The following is a 25,986-nucleotide window of genomic DNA, read 5'->3' on the forward strand; positions in this document are numbered from 1 at the left end:
AGCATTACAAGCACAAAATATACCCAAGCATACTATAGATCATAGACGATTTTGTGAATTGTACGGCAGATGCAAATTGAAATAGAACATATAATAAATCATAGATTATGTTGTAAATTAAAATAGACAATTAAATCGTAAATTGATATTTTAGTTGAAAAATCTTCAAATAAATTAATATTTAATTTATTCATTATATTAATCCCACATTTAGAATACTCAATCATTCTCACAACAATTTCAATATGCCGTTCTATATCAGAATACAAAGTATTTAATGTAGTTTTAATTTTGCATCGATAAGTCATTTCAGGACTATAAAGCGTGAACAATTTACAATAAACATTCAAAATAGATGATATTTTGCTTTTAGGATCGTACAACTCAAATGGTAAATTCTTTTTTATTATTAATGACTAATGGTGTGTTGTATGTTAAAGATGAAAAACATGGCACTTTAACATTAACCGATACCGGTTTTACTGTTGAAGGTGTATTTAACAAATTTCCATGCATAAATGAAGTGTTAATGCGAGATTCTACAGGACAATGTACTATTCGACCCATTTGTGAAAAAACGGTTACGTACACAGGAATCAACATATACCAATATGAAGAATATATAAACAAATCAAACGTGTTAAGTAAACCTACAAAATTAAATAAAATAAATTTACATTCTACCGAAACTAATTCCGAATCGTCATTATATCATAAAAAATTATACGCAAAATGCGATCACTTTAAGATTCCTAGTATTTTTGTATGTAACGAAAATGAAATGTTCGACGCATCTGTAACAGATTCTAGACCGTGTAAAATTTACAATATATGCATTGAATTACCTGACAATTATATACATAACATAATATATGAAATATATATGTTAGGAAATAGATCCTAACATAACACTTACAAATAAACAGTATTACATATGTCTTAATAAAAAATCACAATTGAATACTTGTGAATCTGAATTGGTATTCAGTATTGCAGCTAAAGGATGTATAAATGTAAATCAATGTACATCGAAAATTGACGGAACTAAAATCAAAATAGATGCTAATCATTATATAGTATGTAGAGGAGGTGTACCAGAAAATTCTGCCCTTATAGATTGGTCGGCTCTGAATCTGAGCAAACATTAACATGTAAATCTCCTAAATGTGGTCAATATTGGGTGTCGAAAAATTTCAACGGACCATTTGATACATTCGAATATCCTGTAGAATTATATACGTATCCACAATACATTCCTAAAATAAATAAAATACCTCATTATAGATTACAAGTCGTAAACTACGATAAATTGCCAAAACCTTCGGTATTATTGAACAGATGCACTCATTTTTATACGGCACCAATAATGATGACAGAAAAATATATACAATACACTGGATTAGGGTATTCTTCTGTAGAAATAAGAAGTATACAAATTGGAGATTTTACATTTGAAAAAATTTCATACAAAATAAAACATTTGATGTATCATATGATTATTGTTTACCCATTATCAAAAATCAATGGATCTATTGGATCAATCCAAACAATATAAAAACACCCTTCGATAGAATCTCATTCGCTGACGATTTTACATATTTCAATTATTTAGGTGTTACTTATAAATCGGATAAAATCTCAACATTTAATCAAGGCGATTATTTCCCAGTTGGAGTGTCAAAACAAATATATAAATTGGATGCTGATGCCGACTTCTATTTATTTGATAGGGAATTTACTCTATATAAATTTATATTTGTCAAATGAATAAATAATACATATAACATACAACAAATTACTAAATTCATAGGTGCTTGTTATCAAATATACGATAATTCAACTTTTTACAGATTAATAGTATATGGACAAGTAAATACATTATTTTTAATAGATGTTAAATCTATTCTTTTTGACTCTTTAAAGGTTCGTATAACTTCAAATCAAATTCCAATTCCTAATTATTTACCTACAATAAATTGTACCGATATTAAGACTAATAAATATAATAATTATGATTGTACGTTTTACACGAACATTAACACATCGTTAAATTCAAAGTGATATTTTCAATAAAGGTTCAGATTGTAGAATTCCTCATTGGATATCTATTTTGAACGTAAAATCTAGTTTACATCTTTTACATTCATATGTAATTTCTGCAATTATACCCATAAAACCCAACGATTTTTTTACATTTGATTTTCTTTCAAAGAATTTACAAGTAAACAATTTAATGACATATCCTAAATTAGACTTTATAACGAAGTTAGAAACCGTTGATGATTCTATTATTGATAGTTGCTATTAATTCATTCAAAGATGAATATGACATTTACCATATAAATGCAAATTATAATACAATTTGAATAGAAATGCTAATATTTTTGCGTTTAGTTTAAAAATGAAACCCATACATCCTATAGATTATAAAGAAAAAGAAACGCTGTGAATGTGATTTTAATAATATAAACGATAAAGATTCTATTGTACGATGCATTTTACAAATGTATTATAATTATTTAGTAATGAGAAATTTTAATCAAAAAACATTTCATTTATAAAAACTTTATTAGAGTATAAAACTTTAAGTTTTAGTAAGCAACATTACTGTCATCTTATAAATTGATGGTTAATGAAAAAAATCCACATTTTTATAAAAGAATTTCATATCAATAACTGTTTATGTAATCATCCAATTACAAAATAAATGGAACCAATCACAAGAGGTCAATATGATTGGGGAAAGGTATGCCATAAGGGACATTTCTTAAATGAAAATGAGTGCAGCGAATTGAACATTTATGTGATACAACAGAATGATTCAGTAGCACAACAAAAATATAAGATATTTAAAAAAAAAAATCATTGCCTTCCCCACTTTCCACTAATGATGTACAATTCCAATTCACTCATATCCCCAACTGTTGGTTTTTTTAATTTAACGTGTCATAGGATAGGAGTACCCCTTCTGAAACATGTAAGATGTTATTCTGGCAAGCCCCTGATGACATAAGTCTTTGAATTTTTAAAGTCACCCACTCATTTCTGAGTTATTCTTATTTTTGAAATTGTTCTCTTTTGGTGCACCCTTTCTTTTTCCTGTTTAGCCTCCGGTAACTACCGTTTAGATAATACTTCAGAGGATGAATGAGGATGATATGTACGAGTGTGAATGAAGTGTAGTCTTGTACATTCTCAGTTCAACCATACCTGAGATGTGTGGTTAATTGAAATCCAACCACCAAAGAACACCGGTATCCACGATCTAGTATTCAAGTCCGTGTAAAAATAGCTGGCTTTACTAGGACTTGAACGCTGTAACTCTCGACTTCCAAATCAGCTGATTTGGGAAGACGCGTTAACCACTAGACCAACCCGGTGGGTTTTGGTGCACCCTACCTCAACCAAACCCTCTCCTTTTGATCCACCTCGAGCTCCTGAACAAAATGCTGTTTAAATTTTTACACACCACCCACCTGTTTAAATTTTCTGTTTCCCGCCCATTCTTGAGATCTTCAATTTCTTGGAAATGAATATCTTAAGATTAAGATAATTTTTTTAAGACCTTACTTGAACATATTAAGACATTCAGGTGACATTCATCAACTGAATACATTTATCCTAGAATTCCTACTTCAACACTACTATTATATACATCAAATATTTACTAAAACTAAAATTTAAAAGGTAACAGGATGAAATAAGTAAAGAGTATTTATTTATAATTGGCATTTACAAATATTTACATGTTATAATTATTAGAAAGAATCTTTAAAGCTATGCACTGAAAATTATTTTTATACAATTTAAGTTAAATATACTTCATTTATAATTCTTGCAAGCATTTATCACATCACAATATGTAACTTGTGTAAAGCAATTTCAGTGGTAATGACCATTAATATATTAAGATATTTTATTTCTAAGGTACGCCATCACTGCCTCGGTTCCTTTGCTTAGTACTTCATAACGAGGAAGTTTAAATGGATTCCCAAATAAGTATAAATCTCTGCAAAAAGTAATTTTTAAATTAATAAAAAAATATATATATATATATTATTAAATAAATTAATATAGAAAAATTATAACTTATTTAGTAATTTGATTCAATATGGTATACATTGCATACCAACTTAACACACTGGACACTATGGACTGTCATCCACACCGCCTTTACTGGGTGGCTGCAGACTACCATTGAAATCCTTGTTACTGTGAGCATTATACTTGTTTTAGTTTTTGGTGGGGGTTGCCAACATTCATATACGATTGTCTAATACTTTCAGTAATATTAATTTTACAAGTAAAGTGTGTAGCAGTTTCAGCATATCTTGTATAAAATTTTTTTGCTGATTTTTTTTTTCATTTTGCTGTGTGGTTTTTCCATTTATTGTTATATATTTGATATTTAAAAACTGTTTCTAAGTGTAATAGTGTTATATTCAAAATTATCCATCAGTAATTAAATTTTAAGAGAAAACAAATTATCTATCAGGTAAGAAATTAACAATTTTTTTTTGTTGACAATATTACTATATAATTTTTTTACATTATTTCTTTTTTATCACTTTTTAACATTTTTAGGATGCCTTTACACACAAGGAAGGTTAAAGAGATTGCATTACCAAATGAAGAATTTACTACTATATGAGTTAGTACCATCGACATCATGAAATTCAACCTCAACATCACAACAAAGAGTTCGGGTTGAGAGATATAATTCAAAGTGCCAAACAACTAATGAATCTTCTTGAAAACAGTGATGATATATCTATTTCATTAGATGATTGGTCAGGTGAATCTGACTTTTTAGAAAGTGATGATGATGAGGAAGCGGTTGACAACCTGTAGTAACCCCTTTCAGGAAACACCAGCACACCCTCAGCCACTACTCCACATAACAAAGGTTTACAATTCTAACACAATCCACTAAAAACTGGCACAAAGACTGACCTCAATTCAATGAGCAACCATATACTAACATATTCAGCTTGAAAATTTTATCTACTGAAAGTGATCCTAGACAATACTTGCTTCAACATCACCATATGCCCAAATAACACTTCAAGAAAGTGGTATAAAGCCCATCTTGTTTGAGTACTTACTGCCAAGCCTTACTTACTTTTGCCTACAATAAAGCAAAATTATAATGGGTACCTCAACACAAGGGTATAGATGGAAATGAGAAATCTGATGTGTTCATTAAGGGAGGAGGATCTCTTCCACTATGGCCTGTAAACTATATTTGTTATCAGCCTACAAAAACACATCCTCTTTGAACATGACACCCTTCTCCAGAAACATTCCGTATCTTTGCTGCGGAGGGAGGAGGTTTGTCTTTTACGCAGTAAAGGTACTGTCTTAAGAGAAAAATAAATAAATATAAATTTGCAAAACTTAAGTTGTATTTAAAAACACAGCTTCATAATTATTAATTATCAGTCAAGAACTTTTTAATATTATATTTATGTTCTTAAATACTAGAATATACCTACTTTATATATTTAAGATATCCAAGTTCTGGTGGAACTTCCTGAATTGAATTATTTCCAAGATCTAAAGAATACAGATTTTTTAAATTTTTCAATCCATCAACATCTATTTTAGTAATTTTATTATCACGGAAATTAATAGTTTCTAAAGATGTAATTGCATAAACAACTTCTGGAATCATTGAGAAGCTGTAACAAAAAAACTTATGTCTATTCAATAGTTTAGTTTGTAAGGACCCATCTGTAAAAATAATTGGAGAAATCTTGACCAAAACAAGAACAAATCATCATGACATATTTTTTCGCTAATGCATACAGTATAGAGTGTTGGAAATAATCTCCTTATGCATTCTTTGTTAAATGTTTAACAAAATGGATAAGAAATTATTGATCTACACAAATTAATGCTATTTTTCAACTAAGACTAAAGTATAGTACTATTCTGCAATGGGGTGGAAATTTCCAACTAATTTAACTAATAAATTTTTAACTTACCTTAAGGGAATGCGTGTATGTTGAGCAGCACTGTGTGCAAATCCTTTCTTCAAAAGAGTACATAGTATGTAATGATATAATATTAAAGTCTGTTGAAACTTGATAACGTTTAGCAGAAGCAGAACACACTACTACCACGCCTATCCTATGAACATCTGCTTTTATGTAACCAATCAGATCTTTAGAATCACTCAGCAATAAAACATGAAAACCTGTACACTGTAATTTCTAGAGAGGATTATATTCTCTTACATCTTTGTCAAAAGACAATTAAGTTTTATTCCAACATTCATACTGCTTACTTAATGAACATAAACTACCAGTTTAGTGTGAAATACCCTACATAATTACATAAAAACATACATTACAGGCTCCAGTAAAAATGAATTGAGTTAGCTTTAGCAGAACTACAGTACTAAAAAGATAATAGTACATTTTACTAATGAGAATATTTTTTAATAAAATAATCTGTTTTCTGTAACTAAAACTAACCAGTTTTTAAAATAATATTGAGAAAACTGAATTTCCTCAAAATCAGAAAGGCAGAAAAATGTCAAAAGTTACAGATGGTAAATAAAATTTCACAGAATCACAGTATATAAATTCTGACTTTTTATACTGTTTAAATGCCATAAATTAACCTCTGTCTTCAAATTACACAGAATTAAGACTTCCAACATGACTACTTGTAGATTTATGTTTTAATATTATCTGAACATTATTACTCTTGAAAATAATGCTACTAATTTTAATCATTAGTCGTATATTATAAGGTAGTTTTAAAAGGTTCCTGGAATACATTTGTTAAAAAACACAAAAGAAAAACTAAATTAATTAAAATATTTTATGTTATATTTTCTTGAAAGTAGTTTCCTCATGTAGCTAGCTGGTCACTTATGCCAATATCTATAAAGCTTTTGTAAACTTCCCTAAAAGTTAATAGGTATTTTAGTAATAGATATTTTCTTCAGCTGTTTTGTTACATTATCATTCTTGTGTTACTTCCCTTTTATAGTCAATTTGAGATAAACCAAGTAAAAATCAGGTGGTGGTGCCAAGCCAGGTGAGTATGATGGATACTTTAAAGATTTTAAATTAATGTTTCTGATCTGATGACAACATTTTTAATCAATGTGTTTATAAATACAATCTGTTTCCATCACATTATGGAGAATAATTTAGTTATTTACCTAAAATATACTTCCATTACTTTAACATGCCCAATGCTAATATGATCCTCATAGACATGTTCCTTCAAGCGATATTTACTGTCGGCAACTGATTTTTTTTTAAGCAAGATTTGAACTTGAAAATGAAAAATAAATGAAACTTTGGTTTGAAAAGGTACAATTACTTTATCAAATGGAAGTTACTGATTCTAGCAACCTTTTGAAGTTACCTCCTAAAAATGGCATGAAAGAACTATGCTCACTATTTATTAAGTGATAAATAAAAAAACATATAATAAAACCCACTTACCAGTTACATTCAGCAATCAGTGTTTTAAGCCTGCAAGTTGCCATACCAAGAGGCAATGACTCTAGTTTATTATTACTGATATCAAAATATAATAAACGTTTCATTTGTCCAATGAAATCTGGTATAACTCTCAAATTATTTTGCTTTAAAATTATTTCAGTTAAATTGAAGGCTAACATTTCCAACCTAACAAAAACAAACAAAATTATAATCTATAGCTATTAAAATAAGTATAAAAAAATAACATCTAAATATATGGATAACAAATAAAACAAAAACTTGAATCTTTTTTCTCTTATTCACATCCTTTTGTTTTGTAAGTACTCTACTCATGTAATGGAAATAAATTGTGTAAGGGAGCCAAAGACCCATATTATAAATGATGCAAGAAGACATGAAAATAAAAAGTAAATTCAATAAATATTGTCTTCTTAAATACTAGTTACAGTTTTTGTTACAAGATTTAAATATTACGGATATTATAACACTTTACCTGTCAGGAACAGAAGTGAATTCATTTTTTGATAAATCAATTCTAAAGACTTCTTCTTTTTTTGCTTCTTGAAGTAAACTAGCAGACAATTGACTCAGCTTCATATTTGACAGAACAAGACAATGATTTGTTCTCATGTTCCTTTAACAAACAGATCAGATTTCTAATTTATAGTGTAAACTTTATTAAAGCTTCAATCTAAAATCCTATTTCAAAAATTAACATTACTAACAATTCACAAAAAAAAAGAAATGTTCACCACTAGCAATTCAGATGTAAATTGTGAACAGCAGTATATACTTTCAACTAGTACAATTTCTATGGTGAAATCGTGCAGTTTATATTTTGATTGTATCTGGTATTGATAACCATGAACAGTTACACTTTATTTCCACATAGTTAACAAATCTTTTTCTTTCCAACTAACAGGACAATACTTAAGAGTAAGAATGCTGAAAAATACTGTTTTTATAATTTTTCTTCCAGAAGAAATCTTTTTCTGCACTACACTTTGGCCAGTTTCTTTCAATTGTTATAATTAAAGAAAATGATAGTTTTCAAGATGCTGTTATTCACTAACTCAAGGTTAATCAACTGTTTGCATGCAAAATCACAAAAAATATATGCAAGCACATACTTAAATATAATTTAAAGTCTATATTTATTACATGTATTTTTAATATTAGAAATCATTAAGAAGTAAAGATTTAATTCTTTTTACAAAATTTATTTTAATAAGATGCACAGGGAAATTTTATACATGGATAATATCTTTGATTTTGCACCTGTAATGAAAGAACATATAATATTTCTGTTTTGTTTTCCTATTGGAGATGGTAATACTAATTAATCATTTTAATGGTTTTATACATTAACAGTAATCATCATTAACAATACAATGTGTCTTTCATGTTTTAGCTCTTTTAAGAAGTGTTATATTTCGTTTAAGTATATCCCACAATCAAAGTTTTATAAAAATAATATCTAGTTTAAAGAGCAGTAGCAATCATACGTATACTAGACAAGATATTTTTTGGTTTAACCCAACCAGTTGTGAGTATATTAAATTATCAACTTTTACCCTATGCAAAACTAAATATACCACAATAAACAGAAATAAATAAATATATGATTTATGAAGCTTACAACTTGGAATCATATGTACAAATAATGTACTTTTTAGTAAGACTATACAGCAACTTAAAGTAGTGAGTGGATAGATGTCTATCTTCAAACGAAACTAACTGGCATTTCTACTGGATAAAATGCCTACTGAAGTAAATTATAACTTGAAGTATATGCAAATAAGATCTGAATTACAAATAGTGTGATAAATTCATTATAATGAAAATAGACAAGTTTGAAAACCTATCAAATTACCACTGAATGTTAAAAAAAATCAATTTGGCAAGTGTGGCATCAAAACATGTTTTTCATCTCTTTTTATGTACTTTCTGACTCTATAATTTAATATGAGGTGCGACAATAAAGTAATGAGACTGATTTTTCTTTGCAAGATGTGGCAACCCTGCAGCTTGCATAGGCACACCATCTTTGACCTAGGTCTATAAGCTACTTCTAGCCCAAGCGGCACATTGATGCAACTGCTCAGTCGTGAGTTGTGCTGTAATAAGTGAACACGTATTTGTCTCTCGTCACAGAAATGAAACCGCAAAATATTGCGCAACAGTATGCCATTTTTTTTTGCGTTAAATTGGGTGAAAACGCGATGACAACTTATGGTAAGCTTCAGAAGGCTTTTGGAGAGGAGGTTATGTCAAGAGCTCAAGTTTTTTTGGTGGCATAAAAGTTTTAGTGAAGGCAGAACGAATGTTGAAGATGAAAACCGCAGTGGACGACCATCAACCTCACGGACAGATGTCAACTTGACCGTGCGTGAAATCATACGATCTGATCGAAGATTATCCGTGAAAATTATTGCAGAAGAACTCAACATCAATCGAGAAACGGTTCGTCTAATATTAACTGAAGATCTTGGTTTGAGAAAGATTTGTGCAAAAATGGTCCTCAAAAATCTCACACAACAGCGAGAAACACTGAAAAATGTGTCAGCCGATCTGTTAGAGCAAATGGAAATCAATCCAGATTTGTTGAGCCGTGGTAACACTGGTGATGAAGGTTGGTTTTTTCAATCGATCCAGAGACAAAATGCCAAAGTTCGCAATGGTGCTCAAAGGGATCACCCAGATCAAAAAAAGCTTGCATGTCAAAGTCAAAAGTGAAATGCATGCTTGTGTGCTTCTTTGATTCCAAGGGAATTGTTCATAAAGAGTGGGTACCTCCTGGACAAACAGTTAACCAATATTTCTACAAAGAAATTTTAGAAAGACTTCGTAAACGAAGTCTTCGTGTCCGTGCCAACATTGCTGATAATTGGATTCTGCATCACGATAATGCGCCATCCCATACTGCTCTGTCAGTACAGCAATTTTTAACCTCAAAACAAATTTCAGTACTACCACAGCCACCTTATTCACCAGATATCGCTCCATGCGACTTTTTTCTATTTCCAAGAGTCAAAATGGCGGTCAAGGGACACCATTTTCAAACAACACAAGATGTCCAAAAAGCTGTGACGAGGGTCTTGGAGGATATTACAGAAGATGAGTTCCAGAAATGTTACCATCAATGGTAGAAGCGCTGGAATAAGTGTGTGCAATCAGAGGGGAACTACTTTGAAGGAGACAACACTAAACATGACTAAAACGGTAAGCAACATTTTTTTTCACATCAATCTCATTATTTTATTGTCGCACCTCGTATATTGTGCAGTAATATAAAAGAGCATATAATTGTATATAGGTAAAAATGCAAGTAATAAATGTAGTGATTATATTATTTGTAATATGTATGTTGCATAAGATGAAACTTAAAAAATTAAGATGCACATAGTTATTATCTACCACAAATAAATTGCCCATAAAAAATGTAAGAATAAAATGGGAAAATGACTCAAGTTTCTTGTTTAATTAATGCAGTACAAAATCATATAAAATTAAATTTTCCTGCTCAATTGAATCTTTACAGGTTTAAACATCCTTTTTTAATATTGAAGAAATTAAAAGTTACACATCATTCAATTTAATTCATGTACTTTTCTTTGACTGTTTACATAAGATCATTGTAATTAAAAAAAAAAAACAAAAAAAAATACTCATATTTAAGTTAGTTAATCTCAATACAGACCTGACAGATATGAATGAAAAATCAATAAGCAATACTGTGGTATTTTTTTACTGTACTCAGGTCCAGTATGAATTTAACTAACATCAGAATTTAAGTTTTAGAATTAGTCAGTATGACATAAAAAATAAATGAAAAAGCTAGATGAAAAATACACATCGCACAGAAGCAGAAAATAGGATGCCTCATCACACAGGATTATACAGGACAAACGTAATTATACATGTAACGTACTTTCTTTTTTTTTGGAGGATACAATAAATAATGTACTGTATAATAATCTAATCTTTTATATTTAAACGTGTTCGAATAAAAACCTCCTTGGTGCCACACCTCGGTTAGGTGTATTTATTGTTTATTAACCTTGCTGGTTCATATATAGCAGTAAATAAAATACACTGTTCAATTATGTTTAAAAATATATTTTGATAAGTCATAACAATAATTACATGTTTCACATTTTAATTTAATTTGTATTACATTGTTGAAAAATATATGGGGTTAAGTCAATTATTATCTGTTATTTAGTTATATTTTTGTTTATGTTGGTAGTACTGTCATGTTGCGTAGAAGATTCATGCGTGGTTTAATTGTTGTTATGTGTGTGCAGGTTTGATGCTGCTAGGTTAGTTCCATTATCTCTGCCCTGCTGTTAACCATGGCTGCTCTGCTTTCTGTTTGCACCAAAGAAGAGCAACGTTCAGTGATCCATTTTTTGTGGTCGGAAGGTGTATCAGGGGCCGAAAATTCATCAAAGACTTTTGGACCAGTACGGGAACAGTGTGTTGCCACAACGGAGTGTCTACGAATGGATTGAAAAATTCAAATATGGTCACACAAGTGTTACGCACGATGTAGGAGCCAGACGACCATTTACTGCCACAAATGAGAAAAACATTGAGCGTGCACGTGACATGGTTTTTTTAGACAGACGAGTAACTATTGATGAAGTGGCACATCATCTGCAAATTAGTCATGATTCTGCCTATGAAATCATCCACAACAGACTTGGGTTTCATAAAGTCTGTGCAAGGTGGGTCCCAAAACAACTCACAGTTGCATAAACAAACGTGCTTGGACATCTGCCAAAAACATTTGGATCGCTATGGTAACGAACGCGGCATCTTCTTAGATAGAATCATCACTGGTGACGAAACATGGATCCATCATTATGAGCCGGAGAGTAAATGGCAGATTATGGAATGGAAACACCCAAATTCGCCCTGCAAAAAAAAGTTGAAGACCCAACCAACCGCATGAAAACTGATGCTTACAGTTTTTTGGGACTCACAAGGCCCAGTAGTGGAACATTAGGAGGAAGGGGCACGACAATAAACAGTGCGTGTTACAGTGAGATGCTTACTGCCAAGCTGAAGCCTGCAATTTGAAGCAAACGCCGAGGACTGCTGTCGAAAGGTGTTGTGTTGTTGCACAACAATGCGCGTTCACACAATGCTGAAACGCTCCAGAAACTCAACTTTGAAGTACTGGCTCATCCTCTGTATAGTTCTGATCTTGCCCCTTCTGAATACCGCTTGTTTGGTCCATTCAAAGAGGCTTTCTCTCGTAATTGACTTACTCTCGTATATAATTTACTATGTACATGTTAATTTCATGATGTGTAAATCTGAACCAAACAGTATTAGAATTAGATACATTGCTACATTATTAACATAAAATATCAGCTGAATTGTAACAAATTATATACTTTATTTGAATAAGAAAGCAGTTAGTTTCCTTATTTATAAAATAATAAGGAGGAGATGATACATGTGTCTGAACATACTGCCCGCCAAAAATCATATGATGATTTTTTTGGTATTGTAATGAATAGTTATAGTAATAATATGAAAATAATAATAATGCTTGATTTGTAATCTCAATATGTTGTACACCAAATAATTGTAAATGGATGTATTATATAATGTAGTTAATGAATAAACAATATAATATACAATGCTGCATAGATTAAGCCATATTACAGAACAATAAACAAAGTTTAAATGTGCACATTGGTTAAATACAATATTACAATTAAACTGTTGAATCTATACTTTACTTAAAATTGTATTAATACACATTTCACATATAGTAAAATAATGATTATGTAATTATATAATGCATAATAGTCATAAAGTTCATGTGTATCTTCTTAATGTGTAAAAAATCTCAATCAATATATTACATTGAATGATTGAATAAATAATCTCTAGTGTTGTATCACACCTAGATATGTATTGCACGTTGAAAATAAATAAATGAATAATCTCTTGTACCTATAATCATATATATCTAGGATTTCTTCTAGTGTGGTTTTCATGGGTCCATTGGAGTAAAGGTGTATCCAGTGACCGGCATGTAACTCATGGCAGAATCAATTAAGTGTACATAATCTCTTGTAATTATAATCATATAGATCTAGGCTTTCTTCTGGTGTTTTGTTCGTGGGGCTCCATCGGAGTGAAGGTGTATCCAGTGGCTGATATGCAACTCATGCTGCTGATGAACTATGTGTAAACAATATTTAATATGTATGCATACAATGTTGTACGTATGTATGTATATGTTGTATGCATGTATGTAGTATAGTAACTAGTTTTTAGACTGTCTAAGAGTGTAAGAGCAATATGAACATGATATTACAATTAATTTAATATAGTTAATATGAATATGCAACTTAAGTTATAAACAATAATGCAAAATTTATGAACAAATCAATAATCATATTTTTGAGAAAATAAATCAATGAAATTGCAATAGCAATAGTATATAAATATCTAATCAATCATATTATGAGATACAAATTAAATGAAATTGTAATAACAAAAAGGTATGTAAATAATAAACTCAATCATTAGAGATTGGTAGTAAACAACTTATGCACAGGTCTTCTAAATTGACCATTAAATTAAAGTATCTAAATCAACAACCTTAAAAGGTTGTCAGAAACTGAATAATGTGTTACTTGAACAATGTGGATAACTGTAGTTGTGAATAACTTGCACAATGTGTTGCTTCCAATGCATGCTGAAGTATTCTTGTTGGTGATCAGCACTAAATCTCCAACAGAAAGGTTATGTGATAAATGGCATTGCTGCAAATAGATTGTATGGTATTTTGAAGTAGTTGCTAACGGCCTAAGCAGTTAATTGGAATGTTTTGGTAACTGGGTTCAGATAAAGACGTGAATGGACATTCAATGAATCAGTGTGCCGGTGATAGAGGTTCTCAATTTAAAGGTTGAATAAATTATGAACAATATTTTTTTCACAATGGAAGTTGAACCGTTGAAAAGAAAAGACTTGAGTAGGTATATCCCTAATTGTTATGAATCTTTTAAAAGTTGCGATAAATGACTGACTTCATCATATACTAATTCCAGATGAATAGCTTTGTTTACAAGACAAATGAAGTGTGAGATAAGCCTTACTCAAGGTTTAGATCCCTGCTCACCATGACAAATTATAATTGAGCTGCCACGGTCTACTGCTCAAGAGGAGAATGTTTGATCAAGTTGTTGAACCTGGGTTCCAGACCTCTGCCCGTCATGATGAATCACAATTGGACAGATTGAATCACAATACTATTTATAAATGAGAAATCATCAATAAATTCATTATCGTAAGCACCTAGTAAACCTCCAGTTTTATCAAAACACCAACCATTCAATTTAATTTTACACATATCTAAATCATACAGCAATTTATACTGAAATATAATAATATTTATAATGACAGATTATAATAACAGTTTTATTATAAAACTGTTACTACTTCTACATACTATTAAAGATTCTTTGATCATTTTTGGCAATTTAATTGTTTACCATCAATCATTAACTCTAATCTAATGTCTACAATTATTTGATGTTCTGTTCATTAACACAAACACCAAACTTGTTTTTGTATTCATCTGATGTTGTGTAAGTTTTAGAAGCACCGAAAGAATTGACAATCAGATAGGCAACTCTTGAGTGAACAAAACAGAAGTGTAATGTGATGATATTTGAAAAAATGATTTTCTTTTATGTTATTTATAGATGTCAATGATATTTTAATGAACAAACAACTGGTGTAAGCTTTCTTGAATTTTCTAATAAGCCTGAATTATTACAAAACCATTTTGTCTTCTAATAAATGTTATAATTTTATTAAGAAATCCTTTGATAGCATTTATTGCAATAGGATGGCTTTCAATTGCATCATATTTGCCAATAACAGCAAATGATGTAACATTAAGAAACTGTTTATGTTCATCAAACTGCAACTGGACATATTCAGTAATTAATTCTATTACATCTGGTCCAAAACAGTGCAAATTGATTGACCTAGTCACTCAGCCTTTGGTTTTTAAACCAATCAAAATATTGAGCCAATAGTTTTATTAATGATTCCAGTTCATTTATTGATGATGGTTTGTTTATTTACTGATGAATCTATTTGAGTATTAACATTAAAAATGTAATACAGATGATTAATATATAAATCCAACCTGATGTATCTATTATATTATTTTTGTAATTCAACTTATCTTTTCCATTGCTATTATTATTAGATGTACAATTATAATTCTCTCAAAAAAATTCTGCATAATTCATTTCACAAGTTTGGTTTTTTATTATAATAAATAACAGAATAACATTTTTTTTGTTATTAATTAAATATGATCTACTCAAATTAAATATGATTATGTCAAATTAGGTTACCAATTCTCATCTCTGATAACTAATGATGCATTTGGATTTATATTTTTACTGGTATTTGAAATAAAAAAACTTTTATTAAAATGACCAGTTTCTTTTAGATCTAAATAACCCTGCATTTTCTATAATCAACTTGATGATTTATGACCAATTTAAAAATCATAATTTTTATTTATTATTCTCAATTTCTTTTGAGTGTTAAATTTATCTGCTTAATAGATGAACAAATATGCTTTATAAACTTAAATCTATTACCTTGTATTTTTTTAATGGTATTATTAGCAACTCCTTTGTCTGTTTTAATTTCATTCATTTTTCATCTAATAATGTGTTATTTGTTTTAAAATAAGTGTTGGTTTTGGAGCTGTTGTTTTAATATTTAACTCTTTTAAACTCCCATTTGGGATTGATTTAAAGTACAATATTTTTCCTGAAAATCATTAAACTGCAATTCGAGCTGTGTTTGAATAACATTATGTCTTAACACAATACCTATTTCAAATTGTAAATCTTAGACCGACATAAACATCTTTACCTTTCACAGTCATTTGAAATAGTTTCAATAAAACTATTTTATTGAATAGAAAACTGAATTTTATTATTCAGAGATTATAAATCTCTGTTGAATACTGAAAATAACCTGACAAAAATCTTGTAGTATTCATTAGTATATTTGTTCTGAGATTGTTGATCTATAACCTATACAATGAATGTAATAATTAAGATTTTAATAAATGATTATTTGGCATACCAGTGGTATAAATTATAGCTTTCACTCAAATCATAAAAAGTTTTATTTCTATATCAGGATTATACCTGTTCAGATCCATTTCTAATGTTAATGGTCTTTTATCATTAATTTTTGACTTTATTGTCAATTCATAATAACTGTTTTCTTTTGCCGATATTGAATCTCCAAAAGAATGTCTATTCTTTATTGTTATCTAAATAAATAAGGAGACCTATATTGACACTCCTGTACTCATATCATTCATAAATCTTTCACAGCCAAAACTTGTTATGCTTTAAATTAAATTTTAAAGTAGATAAAAGATTATTTTCTTTACTGTTTAAATCTTTCTTCATAATCAGTTGAAAATGAAGTGAATTCAAACAAGATGGTACATTCAATAAAAACTTTACATTAATATTTGTTACATTATTGTAAATATGTAATTACTCAAAATAATATTTCATTCTAAAAGGTATTTGTAAATTTAATAAAATAGATTTGTTTTGTGTTCTCAACACCAAAATCTAATTTATATTTATTGTCAATCAATAGAAGACATTTAAAATCTCCAAAATAGTTCTTTCCTAAACCAATAGAATTTGATAAAGTCATTTCAGCCACCTTTTGCCATTTCTGTCAACATCAAATACATGATTGTATTCACTGTCTAGTTTAGACAATTTATATGTATAAATCAATGAATCAACATTAACATTTTTAGATATCTTCTCTGTAACTAATTTTTTTCTATCTTGAACAAGATGTTTAAATTCTAAATTATGTCTGAATCATGTTTTTAATTTTGAAATAGGTGCAGGATTATAATATGGTATATTTGAAGGAAATAAATTTGTCTGAAAAAAACTTGTTTGAAAATATTTGAGGACCTCGTATTAGGGTCATTCTAAATACACTTGGTTATTTTAATGTGATCTCTTTTCTGTTTCATGCATAAAAACCTATCTCAATAAGTTACTATTAATTTGTTTTGAGTCACTGTTTAATGTGATTGTAACAAGAAATATTTGTTTCTGTTTTACAATGTCTGACATGACAATAATTATGATGGCATAAATTACTGCTGTAGAAAGGACAGCTAATTAAAAATATCCCTTTGATGGTGGCATTGGTCCTGTATTGTTATAAATTAGTTTATTAATATTATTTCTACAATACCTAAAAAAAAAGTTGGGATAAAATAGTTGAAATAATGTTAAGTTTTACAGTATCCTTCTTCACTTATTTCACAATTAAAGTTAATGAAAGTACCTCTCTGTTTAGTAATTGCTCTTTGATAATATTAATAAAAATGAATTAAATATAAATAAATTAAAATGATGTAATAATATGAATTGCTGCAAATCAGTTCCAATACTGAATGTCTGAATATACAACAATTCCTTTCTCTTGTATTAATCATAAATTAAAGTACTGAATTGTAGAACCTTCAATATCCGCGGTCAGAAGCCCAAAAACATGTTCGAATAAAAACTGCCTTGGTGCCATACCTCAGTTAGGTGTATTTATTCCCGTTATTAACCTTGCTGATTCATATTTAGTAGTAAATAAACACATTGTTCAATTATGTTTAAAAATATATTTTGATAAGTCATAATGAAAATGACATGTTTCACGTTTTAATTTAATTAATTATATTGTTGAAAAATATATGTAATTTACTGTATGTAAATGTTAACTGTATGATGTGTAAAATTGGACTAAACAATATTAGAATTAGATACACTGTTACATTATTAACATAAGAAGGAAGTTATACAAGAGTCTGAACAATACATTCAATTTTTTTTTAGCAGGTCTACTCAGAATTAGTAAGCAGTTCTAACACTATTAGAAAAAAAAGTTTAATTATTTTTACGTCTTACATTTTTTATTTTATGAATATAAGTAAGATTTGTTTCATTGCTTCATTAACATTTACCCTATTTACATATGTTTATCTGCTTGTATTTACCAATTCCTTTATAACTATTGATGATTATGATGATAGATTAACAGTTTAAATACATATATAGTAACACTAGAATTCATATATAAGCAGTTTTTCAACATTGGTTATATTATTCCAAAAAAACAATACTATCATAAATCATTCTTTGTATAAAAGTTTTAATTACCTTTAAAATGAAAATTTTTAAAATCTGCATATGGCATACACACACTACCTAAAATGAGTTACGGAAGACTTACCACATGCACAGATGTATTAGAATAGGAACTTGTCAGACTAATAAGTAATAAAAAAATTCAAGTATATCTGACTTAACAAGAGGATTAATAATTAAATAAACAAAAAATAAAAATTAACCTTAATAAAACATTATATAATATTAATATATTTTGTGTAAAAACAACATTACATTTTATTTATATCTGAAACAAAACAATTTTTATAAATCAGTGAATGTAAATGGCAAACATAACTACAGTGTACATTGTTATCATATACGGTAAGGTGCAACAAACAAAAAAAAAGTTAAATATAGCAGCATGATTTTCAGGACACTACACCTTTATTATTTTATGATGAAGTTTTAAGTTTTCTCTGAGTCAACAGTGACATATGATTCTCATTATTGTTTGACTGCATTATTTCCTCGTTATAAATCACTTAAGGAAAATTAGCATGATTTCTTCTACACATAGGTGATCCTCGACTTTCATGTGATCAGCTAATTTTTACATCATGAATCTTAATGCCCAAGTTTGATACTTCCTGTTTGGACTAATGTAAATCTGCAGTAAGCCACTCCCTGCTGCACTCCATCCAGTCCAATCCTTTGGACAATTTCTTTAAGAAAATGTACAAAACCACAACCGAATTAAACTTATCAGCATCACTATTTAATTATGAGCAAAGATTTTAAATTAAGATAAATTTTAAATTCTAAAATTCATTTTATGAAATATAAATCTTATCTACAAAAATATTTAAAAAAAAAAGCTAAGATAAATACTGAAAAATTTTGTAATAACTTACTTCGCGCTGCCCCTAATAACCTCTGCATATTTCTTATATATTTTTTTATTATTTGCATATCAGGAGAATAGTAATTATATTTATACAAAAAATTAAACCCATTACTACTTAAAAAATAAGTACATAATTTATATTTATTTCTAAGTTAATATTTTAGGCTCTGCAAATAATGATTATAAAAATATACAGTGTTTATAAATTGTTCAGCGCATTTTAAGTGTTAATAAAAAAATAATAAAGGGATGTAATTACATGCATATTTTAATGTTGAACAGGGCATTTCAAACAGTTTTGCTTACAACACTTATTAACTTCAAACAAGTTCCACATTTTACGCACCAACTTTTGTGGCATATAAAATGTCTAAATGATATTCAATTTCACATCACACATTATGAAGATTATCTGAAGTTATTCCATTAATTACACCTTTGATTCTTCTTTTTAGTTTGTTGATGTTGACAACCTTCATTGCATACACCATCTTTGGCAAACCCCTCAAAAAAAGAAATTGAGTGGTGTAAAATCAGGGGAATGAGATGGCCAGGGAACCGGTCCATCATGCCCAACCTAATGTTGATGTAATTGTTCATGCATGCAGTCTTAACATGTAAACCCTAGTGTGATGGTGCACCATCTTATTGGAAGTAAACATTGGGCTGCCGATGTTATGTTCAATTTGTGGTACTGCATACTCCTGTAACACATATAGAAAACTAGCGCTAGTAACTGTTGGCTTAGTGAATAGTCTGATCACTTCATAAACAGTTAACGCACACCAAACATTAATTTTTGGGCTATTACGTTGTGTTTGTCAAATATCATGAGGATTCTCATTACCCCAAATCTGACAATAATGATGGTTAAAGTAACCAGAAACATAGAAGGTAGCTTAATTGGAGAAGATTATTTTTTCTAAAAATGCATTATTGTGTTCACTTTATCAAGAATGTCCAACAAAATTGTAATGGCAAGTTTATCATCTTCAATTGCATGCACCGACTGAATCTTGTATGCATGAAGTTTTAGATGCTTGTATAGAACATTGACAATCGTTGACTGTGGTACTCTCAGTTCTAAACTTGCATAAGTCGATCTACCAGGACTTCTCTGAAAAGTTTCTCTTACTCAATCCACAACTTCCTCGGAGGTAGGAGCATTTTTTTTGTGTACTACACTTCCTGTATCCTTAAACTGCTGATACCAATGTTTAATAGAGTCTTCGTTAGGAGGATCACGGCTGTACTCTAAATGAAAACATCCATGAACAGTAATAACAGCTTCGCTTTCATGAAACCAGAGTATGCACATTGGCCATTGCTCAAATAACAATCCTCCCTGTCATTACATTGCACCAGTGATCATTCAAGGTCACTTTAGTAACTACACTAATGTTTGAAAAAATCAAAGCGCAATACTACATTGTTCATTTTTTATTAACTTCTAATAAGAACTGAATAATTTATGTTCACCTGTATATTCTTTTATCGTTTACTAATTTATAAGGTACTAAAAATTATTTATTACAATAATGCCAAATATATGTATATATATAACTGAAATTCAACTTATTGTTTATCAAAAACTAAAACCCTTTATTGTAGAATCTACTGATGTCACGCTGCTTCCCATACACATGAAATACTGTAGATGAATAATGCAGTATTTAATAACACATCTTATTCTGTTTATTACTTCTGATCGAGATTAAAGTTTTTCTCTAACAGAATTAAATATTATGGAAATATTAAAATAAACACATTAGCATGCTAAAATAAAACGAACTACACGCTAAATTAGACGAAGATGGCAATAACTCACACTGAAATAAAAATTAATTAATCTGATATGCTAAGCATGAATTTGAAATTAATATAAAAGTTGGTTTTTCTTTTATCATTTTTTTTTAAAAACCTTACTTTAAAATTTTCATATCAATTAAGGTGACCAATATTCATTCATTTACAGTTGGGCAAATGTAGCAAAGTACTGTAATGTAAAATATAAACAGGAAACAGCCATGAAAATGAGGGAGTATGATATACAGAACATGACATGTTCTACTTAACATGTGACAATGTGAAAAAAAACTCTTAACTGATAAAATTCCTATCCTTTAAGCATTACATAACTATGGAGGGGGGTCTGTGGAATTTGTAAGTTACAGGTGATTTTCCAAGTCTGAATTGAAATGAACAACACATATATAAAAAAAAAACATAAGAAACATTTATACAAGCAAGTAAATATATATTAATTATGGCTGTAATGTTTACAATTGAACTTTTAAACCTTTCTCCAAAATAACAACTTTAACCAAAGTCAGATCAAACCTTCACAAGGTGTACCTGGATATATCCAGAACAAAGAGGAGAAATTTATCTATGAGATGAATCCAAACAAACTTCACTTCACAACTTCATCTATCATCAAGTCACCCCACTACATCACATCTAGAGTTTTAAATTGGGACCTACTCCCATCACAGGTGACCTGTTGACAGTCAACCATGAAAGATCTTTTAAAGAATACTCTACCGGCTGAACCAAGCAACACCAGAGTACAGAGACAGCAGCACTCGGATATGGTGGGGTACCACTTAGAGAATGGCCACTAGATCATGTCTTCATGGACATACTCCACCACAAAGAGATCTAAAATGTAAAAGTCTTCCGAGGAGTAAACACAGGCTTAGATCACTATACAGTCAAAATTAAAATAAAATTCACTTCCCAAAGGAAGTAACAAGACCAAGCCCCTAAAACTAAAAAAAAAATAAACCTACCCAACAAATCATGAATGAAAATTACCAAAATGAAACCAAAAAAATAACAATCATGGATAAACTCAAACAGCTAGTCAACAACCTTAAACAAATTGCAGAATTCCTTAAGAAAACCCCAAAAAAGACATCAATGGTGGAACAATGAATGCAATGAGCCAGTGGAAAAGACATCAAGCATGGTTATTACACCAATCCCAAAAATCAGAAATATCCTTCCAAAATCTAGAAAACAAAGAAAAGAAACCATCCAAACTCTAAGGAAAATAAAAAGACAACACTATAAAGACACAGAAATCAATAGAAGAAGAATTCAACAAAATGCAGTTGAGAGACTGCTATAAAACCTTCAAAAACTCCACAAATACGAACCCCCAACCCTACTAATGAAGGATGAAAACCATAATCTGGCCCATAACAATAAAGATAATGTGAAAATCCTAGCTAAATATTTCAAGAAACTTCTAAATTGCGAAGAACTGACAGAACTCCTAAACCTCAATACCAGCATCCCAAAAACAACATCACCAGAAAACATCAACCCTCCCACAATAAAAGAAGTCTACCAAGCACTGGGTGAGATGAAGAACTATTAACAGGCGGTTGATCAGATCTTTGTGGAGATCTGTAAAGATGCAGGAAGACAAGCAAAAATTGCCCTTCACCAACAGCTTGTCAACATCTAGATCAAAGAAGAACTACCAGAACACTAGACAACAGCCCTCGTCCAGCCACTACACAAAAAAGCAGCAAAATAGACCCTAACAACTACAGGAGAATCTCACTCCTAGACATAACATAAAAAATTCTTTCAAGAATCATTCTCAACACGATCAGCTTACAAATCAAGAGAATACCAGGGAGGTTTCAGACCCTAGAGGGGCTGTCCACACCAGATCATGAGTGTCTCAAGTTAATAATGCATTACAACAGAAAAAGAAACAGAGAAATGATAGTAATGTTTGTAGACTTCAAGAAAGCATACGACTGCATCCACAGAGAAACCTACTAAAAATTCTAAGATGTCTCAGACTACACCCAAGTTAATAAACATGATAAAACTGACCCTCACAAACACTAAGTCAAAAGTAAAATTCAGAGGTGAGCTCTCGTAACCATTTGATATCAAAACAGGACAGCTCCAAGGCGATGGATTCTCATTGTTCAACTGCATTCTGGAAATGTTAATGAAGGAATGGCTCAAAAGATGCTCCTCAGAAATAAAGATAGGCCAAAAAATCAAAATAAACTGCCTTCCTTGATTTTGCTGACAACTTGACACTGCTAGCAAACAACATCAACAAAGGTAAAACACAGATATTAGAACTTCAAAACATTGCAAATAAAATTGCCTCTATAAAACTGTGTTCTCTGTGAAAGGAAGAAAAAAGTTCCAACATCAACTGTAAAAATAAAGGAAACTATGCTGGTTTTATAAATTTGACAGATAAATCACTTTAAAAATATTAACATTAATGGTAGAATGCAAAAAAAAATCCCTTTTACATTAAAAAAAATACAATAAACATATAAAAATGAAGTGCATTAACAAAATTAAATAATATATACAAATAAACTTCTTGATGATGTCACATTTTTCTGCTATAATACTTACTACAGAGCTAGACCAATAATTAGTTAAAATGAAGAAGAGAATAGTTTTACTTGTTACTAGAAAAAAGTATTGAGAAAAAGCAATTTTTTTTAAATTTTTTATGATGAAAGCTAAATTTCTGTTTACTTTGCGCTGTCTTTTCACAGTTATGCCGCATATAAACAAATATGACTGATACCTTGTGTGTTGGTGTAAAAAAACATCAAACATATATTTTTGTAGATGGAAAATAGTGAATGTGATTGCAATAAGTGATATTAATGTTAGTTCTATTACCAGTGATTTTAAAGTAGAATTACAGTAATAAAATAGTGTAATATTTCTGTAGTCAGCTTAGTAAACATTAGCAAATGGTTTTGCACTTATGTCACTGTACAAAAACAATTTACCTTATTGTATAAATCCTTTGCCGTGTACTTCTGAATTTGAACCTAAACACAATTTAGGTAGGTGCATTAGAAAAAGTTTACTAATTCCTTTTAAAAGACAAATTTTTAAAACATTACATACAAAATAAAATAGATCAAAAATACTATAGTATACTTAACAAAGTGTACAGTCACTTGTAATGTCTAATTTTTGGTGCATCAGTACAAAACAGATATCTGTGTACGATATTGTACTGATAATGAAATTAACATTCTGTCTTCATCTTTCTCATCATCAGTATACAGGTTTAGACAAATAGCCTGTACATAACTGTTCCTAAATCTTGCACACTGCATTTTTTCCAATCTAACTTTCTCTAATACATTTTAAAAAGTATATTTTTTCAGCTACATCATCATGATTACAAGGATATTAAAATAAACAAAGATTAAATATAAGATTCTTACATTTTCAGCACACCATCCTGAATGTCATCTACATTACTATCAAATAAAATACTGTCATCTGCAATTGAAAGTCGTTTTCCTTTTGTAAAGGTTTTATCACAGCCTTCATCAAATGCAATAGACTGTCGTTTAAGGTGAGAGAGAATTCTTGCTGTACCACTCCTTAATATGTCTGTACGAATATCCTCCAAAGGGTTATCATCAACTTTAAGACATGATAAATTTCTAAGATGAGCTAAACGATAAGGTAACCTAGAAAAAAGTGGTTTAATTAGCATATTTTATTAACAGTGTTAAATAAATGTACAATTATTTAATTACCTTATTTTTTTTTAAATGATGGATTATAATTCTGAAGTTTTAATGATGGTATCACTGAATAATTGCATTATGTAAAATAATGAATAAAAAAAAAACTAGAAAGCTACAGGATAAAAGTGACCTTTAAAGATACTGAATGTTGTAAAGCATTAACTAACACTATTTATAAGTGATAAGTGTTTCTTTAAAGCACTTTTTTTACTAATTATACAACAGAAAAATACACAATAATCTATATAACTCAAAAATTGCCCAACTTTCAAGATTGAAATGGAATTTAAAAAAAAATTATTTCTATTCAACCATTTTGTCATACAAATTTGATTTGAGTTTTTACAGCATTTTCATTAAATATTATGTTTTCATATGAAATATTATCAAAAGCGTTGCTTATGTTCAATTGTTACTGTTAAATGTTAAAATTCACCACCACTAAAAATGTGAGTACATCTGACAATCTTTTTGGCTGCATAACCTATAAAAATAACCAGGCTTGAAGAGCTTACATTAATACACAGAAACAGACTGTGTTTGGAGATAAATTAAGGAAATTATTAAGAGAAGAGCAATCGGTTAGGGCAATCACAATCTGTATTGGCACTAACTGCAAGGAAGTAATGAGAACTGGTGAGGACAGATTCAACTACCTGGTATACTCTCCCATTTAATTGTCATAAGAAATGAGAAAAATTATACGACTCTGGTAGATTCAGTTCATTCATATCATTCTTAGTTCTGGTAGTTAGAAGCATAAGGCAAGAGAAAGGTGAAGGAAAAGTTAAGTATACCAAAATTTGAGCAAACCAAACCAGTTAGGTTGATGTTGTGATAGGATA

The 25,986-nt window shown here is 29.6% G+C and overlaps 1 protein-coding gene across 3 annotated transcripts in view; it reads right to left on the reverse strand.

Moving 5' to 3' along the window:
- Positions 1-3,724: 3,724 nt before the first annotated feature.
- The window catches only part of LOC142323670 (uncharacterized), a 67,130-nt gene continuing 44,868 nt past the window's right edge, over positions 3,725-25,986 (reverse strand). For all 3 annotated transcript variants that reach the window (XM_075363742.1, XM_075363741.1, XM_075363740.1), the window contains 5 exons: positions 24,830-25,081; positions 7,960-8,100; positions 7,467-7,652; positions 5,496-5,681; positions 3,725-4,009 (listed from right to left, as the gene is read on the reverse strand). In XM_075363742.1, the coding sequence (XP_075219857.1) occupies positions 3,907-4,009; positions 5,496-5,681; positions 7,467-7,652; positions 7,960-8,100; positions 24,830-25,081 (868 nt within the window). In that variant the 3' untranslated portion in view covers positions 3,725-3,906. The remainder of the gene's footprint in view (positions 4,010-5,495; positions 5,682-7,466; positions 7,653-7,959; positions 8,101-24,829; positions 25,082-25,986) is intronic.

Source organism: Lycorma delicatula, chromosome 4 (genome assembly GCF_047948215.1).
Source record: "Lycorma delicatula isolate Av1 chromosome 4, ASM4794821v1, whole genome shotgun sequence".
Lineage (NCBI taxonomy): Eukaryota > Metazoa > Arthropoda > Insecta > Hemiptera > Fulgoridae > Lycorma > Lycorma delicatula.